The following is a 19616-nucleotide window of genomic DNA, read 5'->3' on the forward strand; positions in this document are numbered from 1 at the left end:
CATACTGTTACATATACCCTGACTCTGCGTGCAATGAACGCAAGAGAAGTGACACAATTTCCCTAGTTAATATTGCCTGCTAACATGAGTTTATTTTAACTAAATATGCAGGTTTAAAAAAATATACTTCGGTGTATTGATTTTAAGAAAGGCATTGATGTTTATGGTTAGGTACATTCGTGCAACGATTGTGCTTTTTTTCGGGAATGCGCTTTTGTTAAATCATCCCACATTTGGCGAGGTAGGCTGTGATTCGATGATAAATTAACAGGCACCGCATTGATTATTTGCAATGCAGGACAAGCTAGTTAACTACACATGGTTGATGATATTACTAGGTTAACTAGTGATTATGTGAAGATTGATTGTTTTTTACATGATAAGTTTAATGCTAGCTAGCAACTTACCTTGGCTCCTTGCTGCACTCGCGTAACAGGTGTTCAGCCTGCCATGCAATTTCCTCATGGAATGCAATATTATCGGCAGAAATCAGTGTCCAAAAATGCCAATTACCGATTTATGAAAAATCGAAATCGGCCCTAATTAATCGGCAATACCGACTAATCGGTCGACCTCTAGTACATACCCCAACCAGAAGCCATGGATTACAGGCAACGTTCGCACTGAGCTAAAGGGTAGAGCTGTCGCTTTCAAGGTGCGGGACTCTAACCCGGAAGCTTAAAAGAAATCCTGCAATGCCCTTCGACGAACCATCAAACAGGCAAAGCGTCAATACAGGACTAAGATCGAATCGTATTACACAGGCTACGACGCTCGTCAGATGTGGCAGGGCTTGCAAATTATTAGTCTACAAAGGGAAGCACAGCCACGTGCTGCCCAGGGACATGAGCCTACCAGACGAGCTAAATCGACTGTGTGAGAACGCTCTCCGTAGCCGATGTGAGTAAGACACTTTAAGCAGGTCAACATTCACTAGGCCGCGGGGCCAGACTGATCACCAGGACGTGTGCATGTGCTGACCAACTGGCAGGTGTCTTCAATGACATTTTTCCCTGTCTGAGTCTCTAATACCAACATGTTTCAAGCAGACCACCATAGTCCCTGTACCCAAGAGCACTAAGGTAACCTGCCTAAATGACTACAGACCCGTAGCACTCACGTCCGTAGCCATGAAGTTCTTTGAAAGGCTGGTAATGGCTCACGTTAACACCATTATCACAGAAACATTAGACCCACTCCAATTTGTATACCTCCAAAACAGATCCACAGATGATGCAATCTCTTTTGCACTCCACACTGCCCTTTCCCACCTGGACAAAAGGAACACGTACGTGAGAATGCTATTCATTGACTACAGCTCAGCGTTCAATACCATAGTACCCTCAAAGTTTTTCGCTAAGCTAAGGATCCTGGGACTAAACACCTCCCTCTGCAACTGGATCCTGGACTTCTTGACGGGCCGCCCACAGGTGGTGAGGGTAGGTAGCAACACATCTGCCACGCTGATCCTCAACACTGGAGCCCCTCAGGGGTGCGTGCTCAGTCCCCTCCTGTACTCCCTGTTCACCCATGACTGCGTGGCCAGGCACGACTCCAACACCATTAAGTTTGCAGATGACACAACAGTGTTTGGCCTGATCACCAACAACAACGAGACCGCCTATAGGGAGGAGGTCAGAGACCTGGCCGTGTGTTGCCAGAGTAACAACCTATCCCTCAACATCATCAAGACAAAGGAGATGATTGTGGACTAAAGGAATAGGAGGACCGAGCACACCCCCATTCTCATTGTGTCCCACCACCCGCCAACCCCTCTTTTACGCTACTGCTACTCTGTTTATCATATGCATAGTCAATTTAACCATACCTACATGTGCATACTACCTCAATTAGCCTGACTAACCGGTGCCTGTATATAGCCTCGCTACTGTATATAGCCTCGCTCGCTACTGTTATTTTTCACTCTTTATACTGTTTTTTTGTTATTTATTGTTCACCTAATACCTATTTTTTTACTTAATCGTACTGTTGGTTAGGGCCTGTGAGTAAGCATTTCATTAAGGTCTACACTTGTTGTATTTGGCGCACGTGACAAACTTTGATTTGATCATTAGGCTAGGTGTTATTTATTCTGTTGAGGACCACTTTGGAAAGGAGTGTTTTTATCATTACTTTCAAGTGATTAAATGTTTGTTATTTTATATGATTCTATTCAATTCAAGGACTCAGTGCTGCTGGGGAACTCCCGAGGCAGCAAGGAGGCCCGGGCGAGAGCCAGCGCTGCCCTCCATAACATTATCCACTCCCAGCCTGACGATAAGAGAGGGCGCAGAGAGATCAGAGTGCTGCACCTCCTGGAGCAGATCAGGGTTTACTGCGAGACCTGCTGGGAGTGGCAGGAGAACCATGAGAGGGGAGTGGACCAGGATAAAAACCCCAGTAAGGCCTGCTCAGATGTATTGCATGCTTTGGTTAGGGTATGGTTATTTGGATGAGTAATGCAGGACAAAAACCCAGTAAGGACTAAAGCGACGGTTGTATTGAATTGTGTTGGTTTTGTTTTTCATTGTGTATTTGGAGGAGTAAACCCCCAGTACCTCCTGCTCAGATCACTTGTACTTGATTTGTTTAATGTATTAAATGAATAATTGGATGGGTAATACAGGACAACTTGAGTAAGGCCTATTATTTCTGATGGATGAACTATGTTTTAGTTAGGGTATGGATATTTGGATGCGAAATCTGTTTTTATTAGAATGGATTGTGTGTGTTTGTCCCAGTGCCCTCTCCCGTGGAGCATCAGATCTGCCCAGCGGTGTGTGTCTTAATGAAGCTGTCCTTTGATGAAGAGCACAGGCACGCTATGAATGAGCTCGGTAAGCATTCACTCCGAAACGGTTGTTCTGACCAAATGCAATTTTTTATTTAGGCTATTTAACCAGGATAGTCCACTTGGCGACACTTGCCACTGCTTTCCAGGCAGTTATCTTAAAAAAATCTTTATTTGATCGGTTTAATGTTTCATTACCCAAGAAACCAAAACAGAAAAGGGCTTGGTTAATGCATGTATTCATCCCTGTACAGATGTTGGCTCTTATGCAATGTCTTGCATAGGACATCATATAGTAGAACATTCATGGGGTAGACTCATTCAATGATTGATTGACATTTCTCCTGCTGTGCTGCATGTTCCCAGGGGGGCTGCAGGCTATAGGGGAGCTCCTCCAAGTAGACTGTGAAATATACGGCCTCACCAGTGACCACTACAGCGTCACTCTGAGGAGATATGCTGGCATGGCCCTTACCAACCTCACCTTCGGGGACGTGGCCAATAAGGTGAGCTTCTGGTTCTGGACGATTTAACCTTAGATGAAATTGTGTGTGGAATTCTGACCTAATATTTTGCAAATGTTCTGCCTTAGGGTTGGTTTCCCAGACCCAAATCTAGCCTATTCCTGTATTTAAAAGCTCTTTCAATCTCAATTAAGCACGCTTTGTTGTCCAGGAGTAGGCTGGATCTGGGAAACTGGCCAATATGTGGAAACGCACTTGAAAGTTAAGGCAATAGTGTCTTCGAGGATAATCAATCTCTATGCTTGTTCATAAAGTATGGCTTCAAATGAATAGTAAGCATCTTTCTGTATCTTCCATCCTCAGGCCACTCTATGTTCCATGAAGGGATGCATGAGGGCCATGGTGGCTCAGCTGAAGTCTGAGAGTGAGGATCTACAGCAGGTGATTGCCAGTGTGTTGAGGAACCTGTCCTGGCGTGCCGATGTGAACAGTAAGAAGACCCTCCGTGAGGTGGGCAGTGTCAGGGCTCTAATGGAGTGTGCCTTGGAGGTACAGAAGGTGCGACATCCACCACTCTCACTTTGATACAAATACATGATAAGGAGCACATCATGTATAAATATGTGAATGAAATGTACAATTAGGAATTCGATAAAGATTTGCCTAAATATGTATTCACTGGCTGATAAAATATGTCCTCTTCTCCCTTCACAGGAGTCTACACTGAAGAGTGTCCTCAGTGCCCTGTGGAACCTGTCAGCTCACTGCACTGAAAACAAAGCTGATATCTGTGCTGTAGAGGGGGCTTTGGCCTTCCTGGTTAGCACTTTGATGTACCGAAGCCAAACCAACACCCTCGCCATCATTGAAAGTGGAGGAGGCATCTTGCGCAATGTGTCTAGTCTCATAGCTACAAATGAAGATCACAGGTATGTCTATTCAAATTTTTTAAAAATCATTCATTATTAGGGATGCACAATATATCAGTGAATATATTGGAATCGGCCGATATTAGCTAAAAATGCCAACAACTGTATCGGCCCGATGTCTAGTTTAACGCCAATGTTAAAAACCGATGTCAAAGCTGCTGTGCATACCTATACTACTTAGGTACAGGATGTAATGACGCCATGTAAAATGATGCGCTACACGTGCAACACAGCATTCCTAACCTAGCCCACAATGTCTGCTGTGTGGATCGAGCAGTCAACAAGTCGAGCAGGCATTTGAAAGAGTAAGAAAATTTCAGCGTGACAACTCAAAGGCGAAATCCATTAAAGCCAAGATAATGGATTTCATGGAATTCTTACCATAGTAATCCTGGTTGAGAATGAAACAAATGAACAGCACAGCAAGTTAGTCAAAGAAATAGGTTTTGATTGTTTTACTGGTAATGGGGACATGCGTCAATGCCAACAAAATAACTTTTTGGTCTGTGTTTGTGACCTTAACTAGGCATGTCAGTTAAGAACAAATTTGAATTTACAGTGATTGCCTGGACGCCGCTGGGCTAATTGTGCGCCACCCTATGGGACTCCCAATCACGGCCGGATGTCATACAGCCTGGATTCGAACCAGGGACTGTAGTGACGGCTCTTGCACTGAGATGCAGTGCCTTAGACCGCTATGTTCGTGTGTGTGTGTGTTAACTATTTAACTGTACTAGAATACTTAACCTCTCTGGGCCAGTGGGACGTTAGCGTCAACAGCCAGTGGAATCGCGTGGCGCGAAATACAAAACTCAAAAATGCTATAACTTCAATTTCTCAAACATATGACTATTTTACACCATTTGAAAGATAAGACTCTCGTTAATCCAACCACATTGTCCGATTTCAAAAAGGCTTTACAGCGAAAGCAAAACATTAGATTATGTCAGGAGAGTACCCTGCCATTTTCAAAGCAAGCATATATGTCACAAAAACGAAAACCACAGCTAAATGCAGCACTAACCTTTGATGATCTTCATCAGATGACACTCCTAGGACATTATGTTACACAATACATGCATGTTTTGTTCAATCAAGTTCATATTTATATCAACCAGCTTTTTACATTAGCATGTGATGTTCAGAACTAGCATACCAACCGCAATCTTCCGGTGAATTTACTAAATTACTCATGATAAACGTTGACAAAATACATAATTATTTTAAGAATTATAGATACAGAACTCCTTTATGCAAATGCTATGTCAGATTTTAAAATAGCTTTTCGGCGAAAGCACATTTTGCAATATTCTGAGTACATAGCTCAGCCATCACGGCTAGCTAATTTGGGACAAGTTTGGGACAACCTAAACTCAGAATTACTATTAGAAAAATTGGATTACCTTTGCTGTTCTTCGTCAGAATGCACTCCCAGGACTTCTACTTCAACAACAAATGTTGTTTTGGTTCCAAATAATCCATAGTTATATCCAAATACCTCCGTTTTTGTTCGTGCGTTCAGGTCACTATCCGAAGGGTAACGCGCGAGCGCATTTCATGACAAATGTCAAAATATTCTATTACTGTACTTAGAAGCATGTCAAACTAGAAGGAGAACAAATTGTCAGACAGGGCACTTCCTGTATAGAATCTTCTCAGGTTTTGGCCTGCCATATGAGTTCTGTTATACTCACAGACACCATTCAAACAGTTTTAGAAACTTTAGTGTTTTCTATCCAAATCTACTAATTATATGCATATTCTAGTTTCTGGGCAGGAGTAGTAACCAGATTAAATCGGGTACATTTTTTATCCGGCCGTGAAAATACTGCCCCCTAGCCCCAACAGGTGAAAAGGTCTCTAAAATGAAATATCGCTAACCATATCGGGGTTTTTTTGGCAAGGAAAATGTCACCGGTGCATCACTATTCATTATAGTGTTGTGCTGTTAAATATTTGATATTATACTGACTCCTCCTGTAATAATGTTTAATGTTTTTACACTTGAAAGCTTACAAGACCGTGTGTTGCTTTTTTGCTTTTTTTTTTTCCCCCTCTGTAGACAAATCCTGAGAGAGAACAGCTGTCTTCAGACACTCCTGCAGCACCTGAAGTCTCACAGCCTGACTATCGTGAGCAACGCGTGTGGCACGCTGTGGAACCTCTCGGCCCGCAATGCAAAGGACCAGGAGGCCTTGTGGGAAATGGGTGCTGTGAGCATGCTGAAGAACCTCATCCACTCCAAGCACAAGATGATCGCTATGGGCAGTGCCGCAGCACTGAGGAACCTCATGGCCAACAGGCCCGCCAAATACAAGGATGCCAACATCATGTCACCTGGATCTAGCCTGCCCTCTCTTCACGTCAGGAAACAGAAAGCCCTGATTGAGGAACTGGACTCTCAGCACCTCTCGGAGACGTTTGACAATATTGACAATTTAAGCCCCAAGGCGTCCCACAGGGGTAAACCAAGCAGGCACAAGCAGAATGTCTACAGTGATTACGATGGTATCTCTAGATCAGACGGGTTTAGCCCCAACAGTGTGCCTGTGCGCTCCCCTTACGTGAACACCCCAGTTCTGTCGAGCCCGTCACCCAGAGACAACCCAAGGGGGAACATAGACAGTGTTAGGGCAGAGAGGGATCGGAGCCAGGACAGAGACAGACAGAGGGGTGCACCCAGTGGTTTCCACCCAGATCATGATGCTAAGAGAATGCAAATGCCCGCCACAACAGCTGCTCAGATTGCCATGGTGATGGAGGAAGTGAACAGTATTCACTTACTGACTGGCCTTGATGACCGGTCACCAGAGACCCCAAATCAAGACCCTCACTGTACAACTGCAACACATGGTCATTCAAATGTATATCCCTACACTAAACCCGATCACTCGGGCAGACCATGTCCAATGCCCAAGTTGGAATACAAGGCATCCAACGACAGTCTCAACAGCGTAAACAGCACTGACGGCTATGGCAAAAGAGGACAGATGAAGCCATCTGTGGACTCCTACTCTGAGGATGATGAAGGGAAGTGTTGCGTCTATAGAAAATATCCTGCAGACCTTGCTCATAAGATCCACAATGCCAACCACATGGAAGATGATGATGGAGAAGTTGACACACCGATCAACTACAGCCTAAAGTATTCTGACGAGCAGCTGAACTCTGGTCGGCAAAGTCCAAGCCAAAATGAGAGATGGGCGAGGCCTAAGCACATGGAGGAGATGAAACAGACAGATCAGAGGTCTGTGCGATCTCAAAGCACAGGCTACCCCATGTACACAGAGGGCAACAGTGAGGGGGAGGAGAAATTGAAGTACAAGCCCAGGTTTGTGCAAACAGAAATGCAACAAGGATTCAGATCAAGGAACACCAACCAACACCAACAAGATCAAAGCAATGCTGGTCCCACTCAAGGAATGAACAAAAAGATGAACAACCAGATTATGTGCCAGTCTGTGGATGATTATGGTGATGACAAACCAACCAATTACAGTGAGCGATACTCAGAGGAAGAACAACAGGATGACCAGCCGACCAATTACAGTATGAAATACAACAAGGGGCATCATACGGAACAACCAATTGATTACAGTTTGAAGTACTCCGAATCCTCCTCCCAAAAATCCATGTTTAGTCATTCAAAGTCATCCTCCACTCAGAGCTCAGTGAAAGACCATCTAAGCCAAGATGGTTCAACATCATCCGTGACATCCAAAAAGAATGCAGGGAGACAAATGCAGCTACATCCATCCTCGGCTCAAACGAGGTCAGGGCCAACTCGACCAGGCCAGAAGAACACAACATGCAAACCTCCTACCGTCAATCAAGAGACCCTACAGACGTACTGTGTTGAGGACACACCCATCTGTTTCTCAAGGGGTAGCTCTCTGTCATCCTTGTCCTCAGATGAGGACGAAATGGAAGGCTGCAAGAGGAATGTGAATGCTGCTAGCAACTACCCAACTCTTCCCATCTCTGAGAAAGAGTCCACTGGCAGTCACGCCCAAGAACAAGGCAAAACCGAGGGCCAGTCGTCTGCGCAGTATGTCCGAATAAAGCCTCCAAGAACTAGTCAAGTTCATGGAGACGGATCCAGACATCACAAAGCCGTTGAGTTTTCATCAGGAGCCAAATCACCATCCAAAAGTGGTGCCCAGACTCCCAAAAGCCCCCCAGAACACTATGTGCAGGAGACACCCCTCATGTTCAGCAGATGCACATCTGTAAGCTCCCTGGACAGCTTTGAGAGCAACTCCATCGCTAGCTCTATACAGAGTGAATTGTGCAGCGGGATGCCCAGTGGAATCATCAGCCCAAGTGATCTGCCCGACAGCCCTGGTCAGACCATGCCTCCGAGCCGAAGCAAAACGCCACCACCCCCACAACATCAACATCCACCCCCAATGAAACACAAAAAGGTGCCGCCGCCGCCGCCGCCGAGGGCGGATTTGGCTCCAAGGCATGCTGCTGTACACGCTGCTGTCCAGAGAGTCCAGGTGCTTCCGGATAACGACACCCTCCTACACTTTGCGACAGAGAATACCCCAGATGGATTCTCTTGTGCATCCAGCCTCAGTGCTTTAAGCTTAGATGAACCTTACATTCAGAAAGATAATGAGCTCAAGATCATGTCTCCTGTTCACGAAGACGACCAGGGAAATGAGGCTGAGCATGAGCATGATGACACTACAGAATCCCCAAGCCAAGAGAAGCATTCACCTGGTGAGGTGGAAAAAGACATTTTGGATGATTCGGATGATGACGATATAGAAATACTGGAGGCTTGCATAAACTCAGCCATGCCAACAAAGTCATCGAGAAAACCCAAAAAGCAATCGCCTTCCAACACTACTTCTAGAATACCACCACCTACTGCCCATAAACCAAGCCAACTTCCTGTGTACAAGTTACTCTCTTCACAAACCCGAGGACAGCAGAAGACTGTTGGCTTCACCCATGGAGAGGACATGCCTAGGATTTACTGCATAGAGGGAACCCCTATAAATTTCTCAACAGCCACATCTCTCAGCGACCTCACCATTGATTCACCCCCAAATGAGCTGGCCAATGCTGAAAGCTGTGCTCCTCCTTGTGCAGAAGTATCCTCCAGTCAAATAAGGGATACTATTCCAGAAGGGGAAAGTACAGATGAAAAAGATGGAGGTGGTACTTCCTCCTTCACACAAGCTGCTGCTGCAGAAAATGAAGGGGATGACATCTTAGCAGAGTGTATCAGTTCAGCCATGCCAAAAGGTAAAATCCACAAGCCCTTTAGAGTACAGAAAATGAATGATCAACCACAGCACCCTTCATCAGCTTCTCCTGTTAGTCTAGTCAAACAGGAGGTTGAAAAGAAGAAGCCCACATCCCCTGTTAAACCAATGCCACAGAGTAGTGAGTACAGAGCTAGGATGATTAAAAAACCCCAGCCCCCTTTCAACTTTGCTTCATACCCCGATAAAAACAAAGAAACCAAAATGCTTGAGCCAAAAATGGCCTCCAGAAATTTCCCAGATAAGCCACCAAATGCAGATGAGAGGCCACGGGCAGGGTTTGCTTTTGACTTGCCACAGAATTACACACCAATAGAGGGTACACCCTATTGCTTTTCACGCAATGACTCCCTGAGTTCCTTGGATTTTGAGGATGATGAACCTGATCTCTCAAAGGAAAAGGCACAACTTAGAAAAGACAAGGACCAGAGAAAAGTGTCAACGAAAAACCGTGGAGAGCCATCCGCAAGAACAAACAGGGCAAATGTACCAATGACTGCTCCAACAAAACCTCTGCAGCAGAAGCAGGCAGTCTTTCCACAACCATCCAAAGAAAACGTGGGGCCAGTGCCAGATGAGAAGCAGAAGTTTTCCATTGAGGATACACCAATGTGTTTCTCTAGAAACTCATCTCTCAGCTCGTTAAGTGACATTGACCAAGAGAACAACAACAAAGACCTCCAGCCAAAAGAAATGGAGGATGTAACTCAGGTAGAAGCTACTTCTAAACCCCAAGCCTCTGGTTACGCACCAAAAGCCTTTCATGTAGAAGACACCCCTGTGTGTTTCTCAAGAAACAGTTCACTCAGCTCACTAAGCATTGATTCAGAAGATGACCTTCTACAAGAGTGCATCAGTTCAGCCATGCCAAAAAAGAAGAAACAGACAGCCAGAAATAAGGGGGGGAATGACCAAGGAGATGCCACTGAGGAGAAAAGTATGGATAGAATTTTAGCTGAGGAGCCTGATCTCACATTGGATCTCACTGATACACATAGTCCAGTTTCTGAACAAGCCTTATCTCCAGACTCTGAATCTTTTGATTGGAAGGCCATCCAAGAGGGTGCCAATTCCATCGTCAGCAGTTTGCACCAGGCAGCTGCTAGCCTCTCTAGACAAGGCTCATCTGACTCTGACTCAATCCTCTCCCTCAAATCTGGAATATCCCTTGGCTCCCCTTTCCACTTGCCCGTAAATTCAGAGGATAATAAGTCTGCATCTGACAAAGGACGCCCACGGATATTAAAGCCTGGTGAAAAGAGCACTTTAGAAGCCCAAAAAAAAGAAAAGGAAGAGGAGGCAGCAAAAGCTCTTAAAGGGGGCAAGAAAGTCTATAAAAGTCTCATAACAGGAAAACCACGTGCCAGCGCTGAGACCCCAGCCTCATTACAGCAGAGGCCGACTGCCCCTAGTGTTCCCATGATTTCTCGTGGGAGGACAATGATCCAGGTCCCTGGCGTTAGAAGCAGTTCTCCAAGCACTAGCCCAGTCCAAAAGAAGCCTCCACCCCGTGGTCCAGCCTCTGTCTCAAAAACTCCCCCCACTCAAGGGCAGAATTCCAGTAACTCACCCAGAAGCATCAAACCACCTACTAAATCTGATCCTAGTCCGGCCAGGGATCAGCCTGGATCTCAATCGGGATCAAGTAAAGCTTCATCACGATCTGGATCCAGAGACTCCACACCATCCAGACCAGCTCAGCAGTCCTTGACCACCAGACCCATGCAGTCACCTGGTCGCACCTCTGTGTCACCTGGAAGAAATGGTCTCGGCTCGTCAAACAAATTATCCCAAGTGCCTCGCACTGCTTCTCCAAGCACATTGTCAACTAAGTCTTCTGGTTCTGGCAGGATGGCCTACACCTCCCCTGGGAGACCGATGGGTCAGCAAACGCCACCCAAGCAGACTGGCTTGACGAGAAGCACTAGCGGAATCCCTAGGAGTGAATCTGCCTCAAAGAGTCTGAACCAGTATGGAGTTGCTGGCCCTTCTAAGAAGCAGGATTTGTCCAGGATGTCGTCCACAAAGTCTAGTGGAAGTGAGTCAGACCGGTCGGAGAAACCTGCCCTAGTTCGCCAGTCAACGTTCATCAAAGAGGCCCCTAGTCCAACACTGAAGAGGAAATTGGAAGAGTCTGCTTCGTTCGAGTCTCTGTCCCCCTCTTCTACCAGCCAGTCTCAAACGCCTGTGTCGAGTCCGTCTTTGCCAGATATGTCGTTAACTTTACCCTATCAAGGAAGTCAAGGAAGCAACTGGAAAAAGTCCCCGCAGAATCCAAACTCCTCTGAAAATGGGGATGAGAAGCCTCAAAGAGGAGGGAAGCATGACATCTCCAGGTCCCATTCAGAAAGCCCCTCTAGGCTCCCTAATCTTAACAGGAAAGGGACATGGAAGAGGGAGAACAGCAAACACTCCTCCTCTCTCCCAAGGGTTGGCACCTGGAAGAGAACCGGCAGCTCCTCTTCCATCCTCTCTGCCTCCTCTGAGTCAAGTGAAAAGGGCAAAAGTGAGGATGAACGACAGCCACTGAGTCCAGCCCAAAGGTCCCCACACGGCAAAGATGGAAACCCTTTAAAAGGAACATGGAGGAAGATGAAGGATAGTGAAATGTCTCAGTCAGAAGGCCGTGATTCTTCCTCCATAGAGTCCATGGACACCGTGGCCATGGGGCACCAAATGAGCCCTGCAGTGTCCAAGACTGAGGATGTGTGGGTGAGGATTGAGGATTGTCCCATTAACAACCCGAGGTCTGGAAAATCCCCAACAGCAAACACCCCTCCTGTAATTGACAGTGTTATAGTCAAAATGCCTTCTGTTGATCTCTTGACAAGTGAAACCCATCCCAAACAGTCCACAAATGAAAGTGTAAATGCTCTTAGGCTAGATTCAGAGACCAATTTAAACTTGTTTAGGAGCAGTGAGAGTATTGATAAGAAAGGGCCAGACCTCAAGCCTGCTCAGAGTAACCCAAGCATCGTCCCAGAGGCCCATGAACTGTCTCTTGCTGAACGCACCCCTTTTAGCTCCTCCACCTCTAGCAAACACAGCTCACCGAGTGGGGCTGTGGCTGCCAGGGTCAGCCCTTTCAACTACACCCCTAGTTCCAGGAAGAGCAGTGCTGACAGTGCCACACCACCACGACCCTCACAGATACCCACGCCTGTCAGTGTAACCAACAGTGCAAAAAAGAGAGACTCTAAAGGAGAAAGTGCTGGAGAAAGTGGGTCCTACATTGTAACCTCAGTTTAAGTCACTTGAGGCTAGACTACACACACAGATGATCTAGGGGAAATGTCTTGAACATACCTAGTGATCTCTGTTGTAAATAATTATTTACAACAAACACAATCAAAGCAAAGAACAGATTCATCACAATTTTTGGTGTAAAAAATAAACATGTAAATAGTGAGTCACTAGACTGTTATTGTAGTTGATGCCTAATTGATGGACCCTGTGTTTTTTTTGCTGGTAGGAATGTGGCTGGGACACTGGTTATCAGAGGGAGAGAGGGAGACCTCTGAAGGATAATGTATGTGAATTTGTACTGTACAGATTTTAATTATGTATTTAATTTAAACCCCTGTCAAGATCCTGAATCTTCTCCGACTTGACAAAGATAATCACTTAAAGTTGCATATTTGGGATGTTAAAACACTTAAAGATCGACTTTAATACCACTCCATTCAATTTAAAAAAAAAAATGATATGCCTTTATTTAGGTCAGAAAGAAAAGTAATTTTAATTTTTACTAATGCAAATGTATTATAAGCTTCCCATCCTTGCATGTAAACTGCCCAGATGGTAAAGATTAACATTTGTGGTCACATGACATGTTGGTTGCTGTAGTGTAAAGTTTTACACTATTTCAAGTGTGCTCTGAAAGTAAAGGAATTAACCGCAAGTTAACCTTGACAACTTTTTCGAATTAATGAGAAATATTTCCATTGGAAAATTATGAGAGTAGAACGATACATGGCTCTGCTGTTTGTTGTTTAATTGTTATCAGGTGAGTTGGTTGCTTTTTAACTAAGAGACTCTGAAGGACTGAATGAACACATATTACTATAGGGTTTTGGTGTTGGTTTATCTTTTTTTTTTTTAAGGTAGTTTTAGTTTCCCCTGTAATCACTGTAATGCTGAAGCACATAATCAGAGGAGATTATGTACTATTTTGTACTACCCAAAAATTACACTGTCTGAAATACTTTTTGTTTTCTCATGCAATACATTTGTGATCGGATATTCAAAGTAAAAAAGTCACATTCAAAATTGTAAATCAACATAATAAATCATGTTAAAATGTTGGGGTGAAAAATTGGTGTCCAGTGTTACTGAACAGTGGAAGTGTTTGATTATCTGTCTTGAAGATATTTTGGTAGTGAGTGGAACTTAAGATCTGCTTACAGTGAATGATGAACTCGTGTCCTTAGTGCAGCTATGTTTTGATATACAAGCCAAGGGGATGTAGCTATAGGCATGAATTCCTTACACAACTACATACACATTTCTTGTTGTACGAGTGCAATAACATAAGGGCAATCCGCATTTGAAATGAAGTGGTCTCCTCACCACTGTTTTGGTAAAAAGCTGGGGAATGGGTCTGGAGAAATGTAACCACTTAAATTAATAGAACTATGGATGCAAGGTCTGACCATCCATGATATCAAAATTATAGTTTTGACCATGTTTTGAGGCTGTACAGTTTATTTACATGTATGTTTACAAAAATTGAAGAAAAAGCTTGTTTTGATTTCTGATGGTGTACGATAGTTGAACTAAGCGGGTGAGGCATTTATAAGTTATATTCATCAAGAATCAATGGGATATCATGAATAAAATGGTGAATCCCCAGTAAATTAGCTCAATCAGATCACATCCATCATAGCACTGTCATGCCGTTGCTCTCTGGGTACAGCGAGCACAGTTGACCCCCCTCCCTCTGCACCAGGCCTTTTCTATGCACCATCCCCTGACCTCTATACTTCTGACACCAGGCTCAGTGAGAGCAGTCGTAAATTCCAATGAGAAAATTCTCTCCTCATGGCCACAGTATAGAGAACAAAGGATTCTTCCACCTCACAGAATTGGAGCACTGAACGACATTTATGTTCTGAAGAAGGTATAAAAGATCGTTGAAGAATCCAGCTACGAACTGGTCCGTTTGGTACAATTTCGTGACACTCATGAGACAATACGGCCATATTACCATAATGTTTATATACTAGCCTCAGCTATGGGACTTACATCTAAATGGTTGTATAAAATTAATAAGGATAGAACTCTGTGATATTGTGCAATGTGATTTTGGACTGTTAATGAAGGAAACTCCAATTCCCTTTGGAGTCTTAACCTCTCTAGGGCAGGTGGCACCAAATCGTCCCACCTACGTAACAGCCAGTTGAATCCTGTGGTGCGATTTTCAAATACCTTAGAAATGCTATTACTTCAATTTCTCAAACATATGACTATTTTACAGCTATTTAAAGACAAGACTCTCGTTAATCTAACCACACTGTCCGATTTCAAAAAGGCTTTACAACGAAAGCAAAACATTAGATTATGTCAGCAGAGTACCCAGCCAGAAATAATCAGACACCCATTTTTCAAGCTAGCATATGTCACAAAAACCCAGAAGACAGCTAAATGCAGCACTAACCTTTGATCTTCATCAGATGACACACCTAGGACATTGTTATACAATACATGCATGTTTTGTTCAATCAAGTTCATATTTATATCAAAAACCAGCTTTTTACATTAGCATGTGACGTTCAGAACTAGCATACCCCCCGCAAACTTCTGGCGAATTTACTAACAATTTACTAAATTACTCACGATAAACGTTCACAAAAAGCATAACAATTATTTTAAGAATTATAGATACAGAACTCCTCTATGCACTCTATGTCCGATTTTAAAATAGCTTTTCGGATGAAGCACATTTTGCAATATTCTAAGTAGATAGCCCGGCATCACAGGGCTAGCTATTTAGACACCCACCAAGTTTAGCCTTCACCAAACTCCGATTTACTATTAGAAAAGTTTGATTACCTTTCCTGTTCTTCGTCAGAATGCACTCCCAGGACTTCTACTTCAATAACAAATGTAGGTTTGGTCCAAAATAATCCATAGTTATGTTCCAACAGCGACGTTTTGTTCGTGCGTTCAAGACACTATCCCAATGGTAAATAAGGGTCACGCGCACGGCGCATTTCGTGACAAAAGATTTCTAAATATTTCATTACCGTACTTCGAAGCATGTCAACCTCTGTTTAAAATCAATTTTTATGCCATTTTTCTCGTAAAAAAGCGATAATATTCCGACCGGGAATCTGCAATTAGGTAAACAGCCGAAAGAAAATACAGCACGGGGTCGAGTCGGGCACGCGCCTAATTCCTTTGTCCTCTTATCGGCCACTTGGCAAAGGAGATTATGTGTTTCAGCCTGGGGCTGCCTCGTCATCGTTCAGCTTTTTCCCGGGCTCTGAGAGCCTATGGAAGCCGTAGGAAGTGTCACGTTACAGCTAAGATCCCCACTCTTCAATAAACAGAGACAAGAAGAACGACTCCTTGTCAGACAGGCCACTTCCTGCATGAAACCTTCTCAGGTTTTTGCCTGCCATATGAGTTCTGTTATACTCTCAGACACCATTCAAACAGTTTTAGAAACTTTAGGGTGTTTTCTATCCAAAGCCAATAATTATATGCATATTCTAGTTACTGGGCAGGAGTAGTAACCAGATTAAATCGGTACGTTTTTTATCCGGCCGTGTAAATACTGCCCCCTAGCCCTAACAGGTTAACTAAGTCATCGGCACGCCCCCAGGGACACAGACATGACCTGGTGTCATGTGACAGCCTTTTCTACGTTCAGTATGTAAACCCTCACCCAGGGTTTCATTCCCCAAGACCAGGCCTCCACTCCATTACGAGTTGGCTAATAGGTTTGACCATGCATCCCTCTACTGAACTTTAACCATACCACGTGGTTAAACTATTAGACTATCGATACAGAATAAGAACAAGTCTTTGATATTAATTACTAGTCTGCAGCTAGGAATTCGGTATCATTGAACGCGAAGACCGACGAAACATCCATTCTATGACAATGAACGAATGTCGCTTTGAAAGATCCATTCTAACCTAGAGAGAGAACGCGAGGACAAAACTCTCCAACAGAACTTTTCAACAAAGATCCCGACGACACACTGAGCGTAAATATATATATATATATATATTGATTGCAATTGTTCCCGAATGAGTGAGCGTTCATGTGCAAAGGTTTAGCATTTCAATTGTATAATATTCAATTCTGAACCACCCCTTTTGTTTAACAAGCCGCCATGCCGGTTTAGCCCACTAGGGCACATTCCTCTACCATTTCTTTGTAACGATATCTACTGTTTTGTATGCATTTCTGTTGAATTATTTAGTTTAGTAAATAAATGATTTTAAGACAGTTGATGTATGGATGACTGAGTGAAGACTGGGTTCGTGCAGATAACCAACAATTTACGACGTTTGGAATGAGATTGGCGTGAGGTAAATAATAAGTAATTTAATCAAAGACTCATTGATCAGAAATTATATCTCAGTTATATTAGGAAAATTATAACTTTAACCTGAATATTTTCCTTGGTGCCCCGACCTCCTAGTTAATTACAGTTACACGTTTAATCGCGTAATAATAATTACAGAGTTATTTGATACACATGTCTTCAGTTTTAATGATGCCCAAAGACACGACAGCACTTTCCATCAGTGTTAATTCTTTTTAACATATTCTCCAGGCATTACATATTACATTTTAGGTAGCTAGGTGGGACAACTACATATCTCAGTCATAAGTAACAGTTTCCTAAAAGTAGCTATCAGCAAAGTCTGAGCAAGTAAGGAGGAAAAGTCAAGTGTGAGTGTTTGTTCACAAAACACATTTGAGGGGAGCTTTGACTTGGCTGAGGGTAGTGGATGGGCCAAGAGACCAGAGGTGGCTGAACGGAAGGCTCATTTTAGGGTGTAGGGTTTGAACATAGCTGGAAGGCAGGGAGGGGCAGTTCCCCAAACCCAGCCTAAAACCCCAAACAGCAAGCAATGCAGGTGTAGAAGCACGGTGGCTAGGAAAAACTCCCTAGAAAGGCCAAAACCTAGGAAGAAACCTAGAGAGGAACCAGGCTATGAGGGGTGGCCAGTCCTCTTCTGGCTGTGCCGGGTGGAGATTATAACAGCACATGGCTTAGATGTTCAAATGTTCATAAATGACCAGCATGGTCAAATAATAATAATAATCATCGTAGTTGTCGAGGGTGCAACAAGTCAGTAACACAAGAGTGTCAGTTGGCTTTTTCATAGCCGATCTTTGAGAGTATCTCTACCGCTCCTGCTGTCTCTAGAGCAGTGGTTCTTAACCTTGTTGGAGGTACTGACCCCCACCAGTTTCATATGCGCATTCACCGAACCCTTCTTAATTGGAAAAATGGCTCTCTTCACCTTGAATTCAACGAGCGTTGTGTTCTTGTATTGTCCATCTCCATGCAGCTTAAGGAAGTGTTCTCTTAGTTTTGCCGGTGCTAGACTAGAATTGCTCAACTTGGCATTGCAAATCATGCAGTTAGGACGCTGACTCTCATCACGTTCCGTTATACATGTGAATCCATATTGTACATATTCGTCCGACCACTTTCTTTTTTTGCTCGACATAGTTAGTATGAAGGGATTAAAATATTAAGAAAGAAATCACACGACGTACCATCACGACAGTCACAATTCGACTACTGAGCGCGCCAAATTCCCCGCAGCACAGATAGGCCAAGCGATGTTGCGTGATCACCTGCAGCCAATGATGGCCAAGCGGGGCGTGTCATCACGAATCATATGAGTCGGGTGTCTGTCTTGACCTCCGCCGAACCCCTGAGACTGACTCACCGAACCCCTGGGGTTCGATCGAACCCAGATTAAGAACCACTGCTCTAGAGAGTTGAAAACAGCAGGTCTGGGACAGGTAGCACGTCCGGTGAACAGGTCAGGGTTCCATAGCTGCAGGCAGAACAGTTGGAACTGGAGCAGCAGCACAGCCAGGTGAACTGGGGACAGCAAGGAGTCATCAAGCCAGGTCGTCCTGAGGGATGGACCTAGGGCTCAGGTCCTCCGAGAGAGAGAAAGAAAGAAAGAGAATTAGAAAGAGCATATTTAAATTCACACAGGACACTGGAAAAGACAAGAGAAATACTCCAGACTGACCCTAGCCCCCCGACACATAAACTATTGCAGCATAAATACTGGAGGCTGAGACAGGAGACACTGTGGCCCCATCCGATGAAACCCCCGGACAGGGCCAAACAGGTAGGATATAACCCCACCCACTTTGCCAAAGCACAGCCTCCACACCACTGGAGGGATATCTCCAACCACCAACATACCATCCCGGGACAAGGCCGAGTTTAGCCCAGAAAGATCTCTGCCACGGCACAGCCCAAGGGGGGGCGCCAACCCAGACAGGAAGACCACGTCAGTGACTCAACCCGCTCAAGTGACGCACCCCTCCCAGGGACGGCATGGAAGAACACCAGCAAGCCAGTGACTCAGCCCCCGTAATAGGGGTAGAGGCAGAGAATCCCAGTGGAAAGAGGGGAAACCGGCCAGGCAGAGACAGCAAGGGCGGTTCGTTGCTCCAGCCTTTCCGTTGACCTTCACACCCCCGGGCCAGACTACACTTAATCATAGGACCTACTGAAGAGATGTGTCTTCAGTAAATACTTAAAGGTTGAGACTGAGTCTGCGTCTCTCACATGGGTAGGCAGACTATTCCATAGAAATGGAGCTCTATAGGAGAAAGCCCTGCCTCCAGCTGTTTGCTTAGAAATTCTAGGAACAATTAGGAGGACCGCGTCTTGTGACCGTAGCGTACGTGTAGGTATGTACGGCAGGACCAAATCGGAAATATAGTTTAGGAGCAAGCCCCTTGAAATCAGCCCTTGCCTTAACAGGAAGCCAGTGTAGGGAGGCTAGCACTGGAGTAATATGATCAAATATTTTGGTTCTAGTCAGGATTCTAGCAGCCGTATTTAGCACTAACTGAAGTTTATTTAGTGCTTTATCCGGGTAGCCGGAAAGTAGAGCATTGCAATAGTCCAACCTAGAAGTAACAAAGGCATGG

General features: G+C 44.5%; 1 protein-coding gene across 5 annotated transcripts in view; it reads left to right on the forward strand.

Moving 5' to 3' along the window:
• LOC115149367 (adenomatous polyposis coli protein) overlaps positions 1 to 13778 on the forward strand; it is a 49781-nt gene extending 36003 nt beyond the window's left edge. For all 5 annotated transcript variants that reach the window (XM_029692175.1, XM_029692180.1, XM_029692178.1 and 2 more), the window contains 6 exons: positions 2184 to 2400; positions 2742 to 2837; positions 3158 to 3297; positions 3619 to 3813; positions 3970 to 4184; positions 6247 to 13778. In XM_029692175.1, the coding sequence (XP_029548035.1) occupies positions 2184 to 2400; positions 2742 to 2837; positions 3158 to 3297; positions 3619 to 3813; positions 3970 to 4184; positions 6247 to 12712 (7329 nt within the window). In that variant the 3' untranslated portion in view covers positions 12713 to 13778. The remainder of the gene's footprint in view (positions 1 to 2183; positions 2401 to 2741; positions 2838 to 3157; positions 3298 to 3618; positions 3814 to 3969; positions 4185 to 6246) is intronic.
• Positions 13779 to 19616: the final 5838 nt, after the last annotated feature.

The sequence above is a fragment of the Salmo trutta genome, chromosome 15 (genome assembly GCF_901001165.1).
Source record: "Salmo trutta chromosome 15, fSalTru1.1, whole genome shotgun sequence".
NCBI classification, from domain to species: domain Eukaryota; kingdom Metazoa; phylum Chordata; class Actinopteri; order Salmoniformes; family Salmonidae; genus Salmo; species Salmo trutta.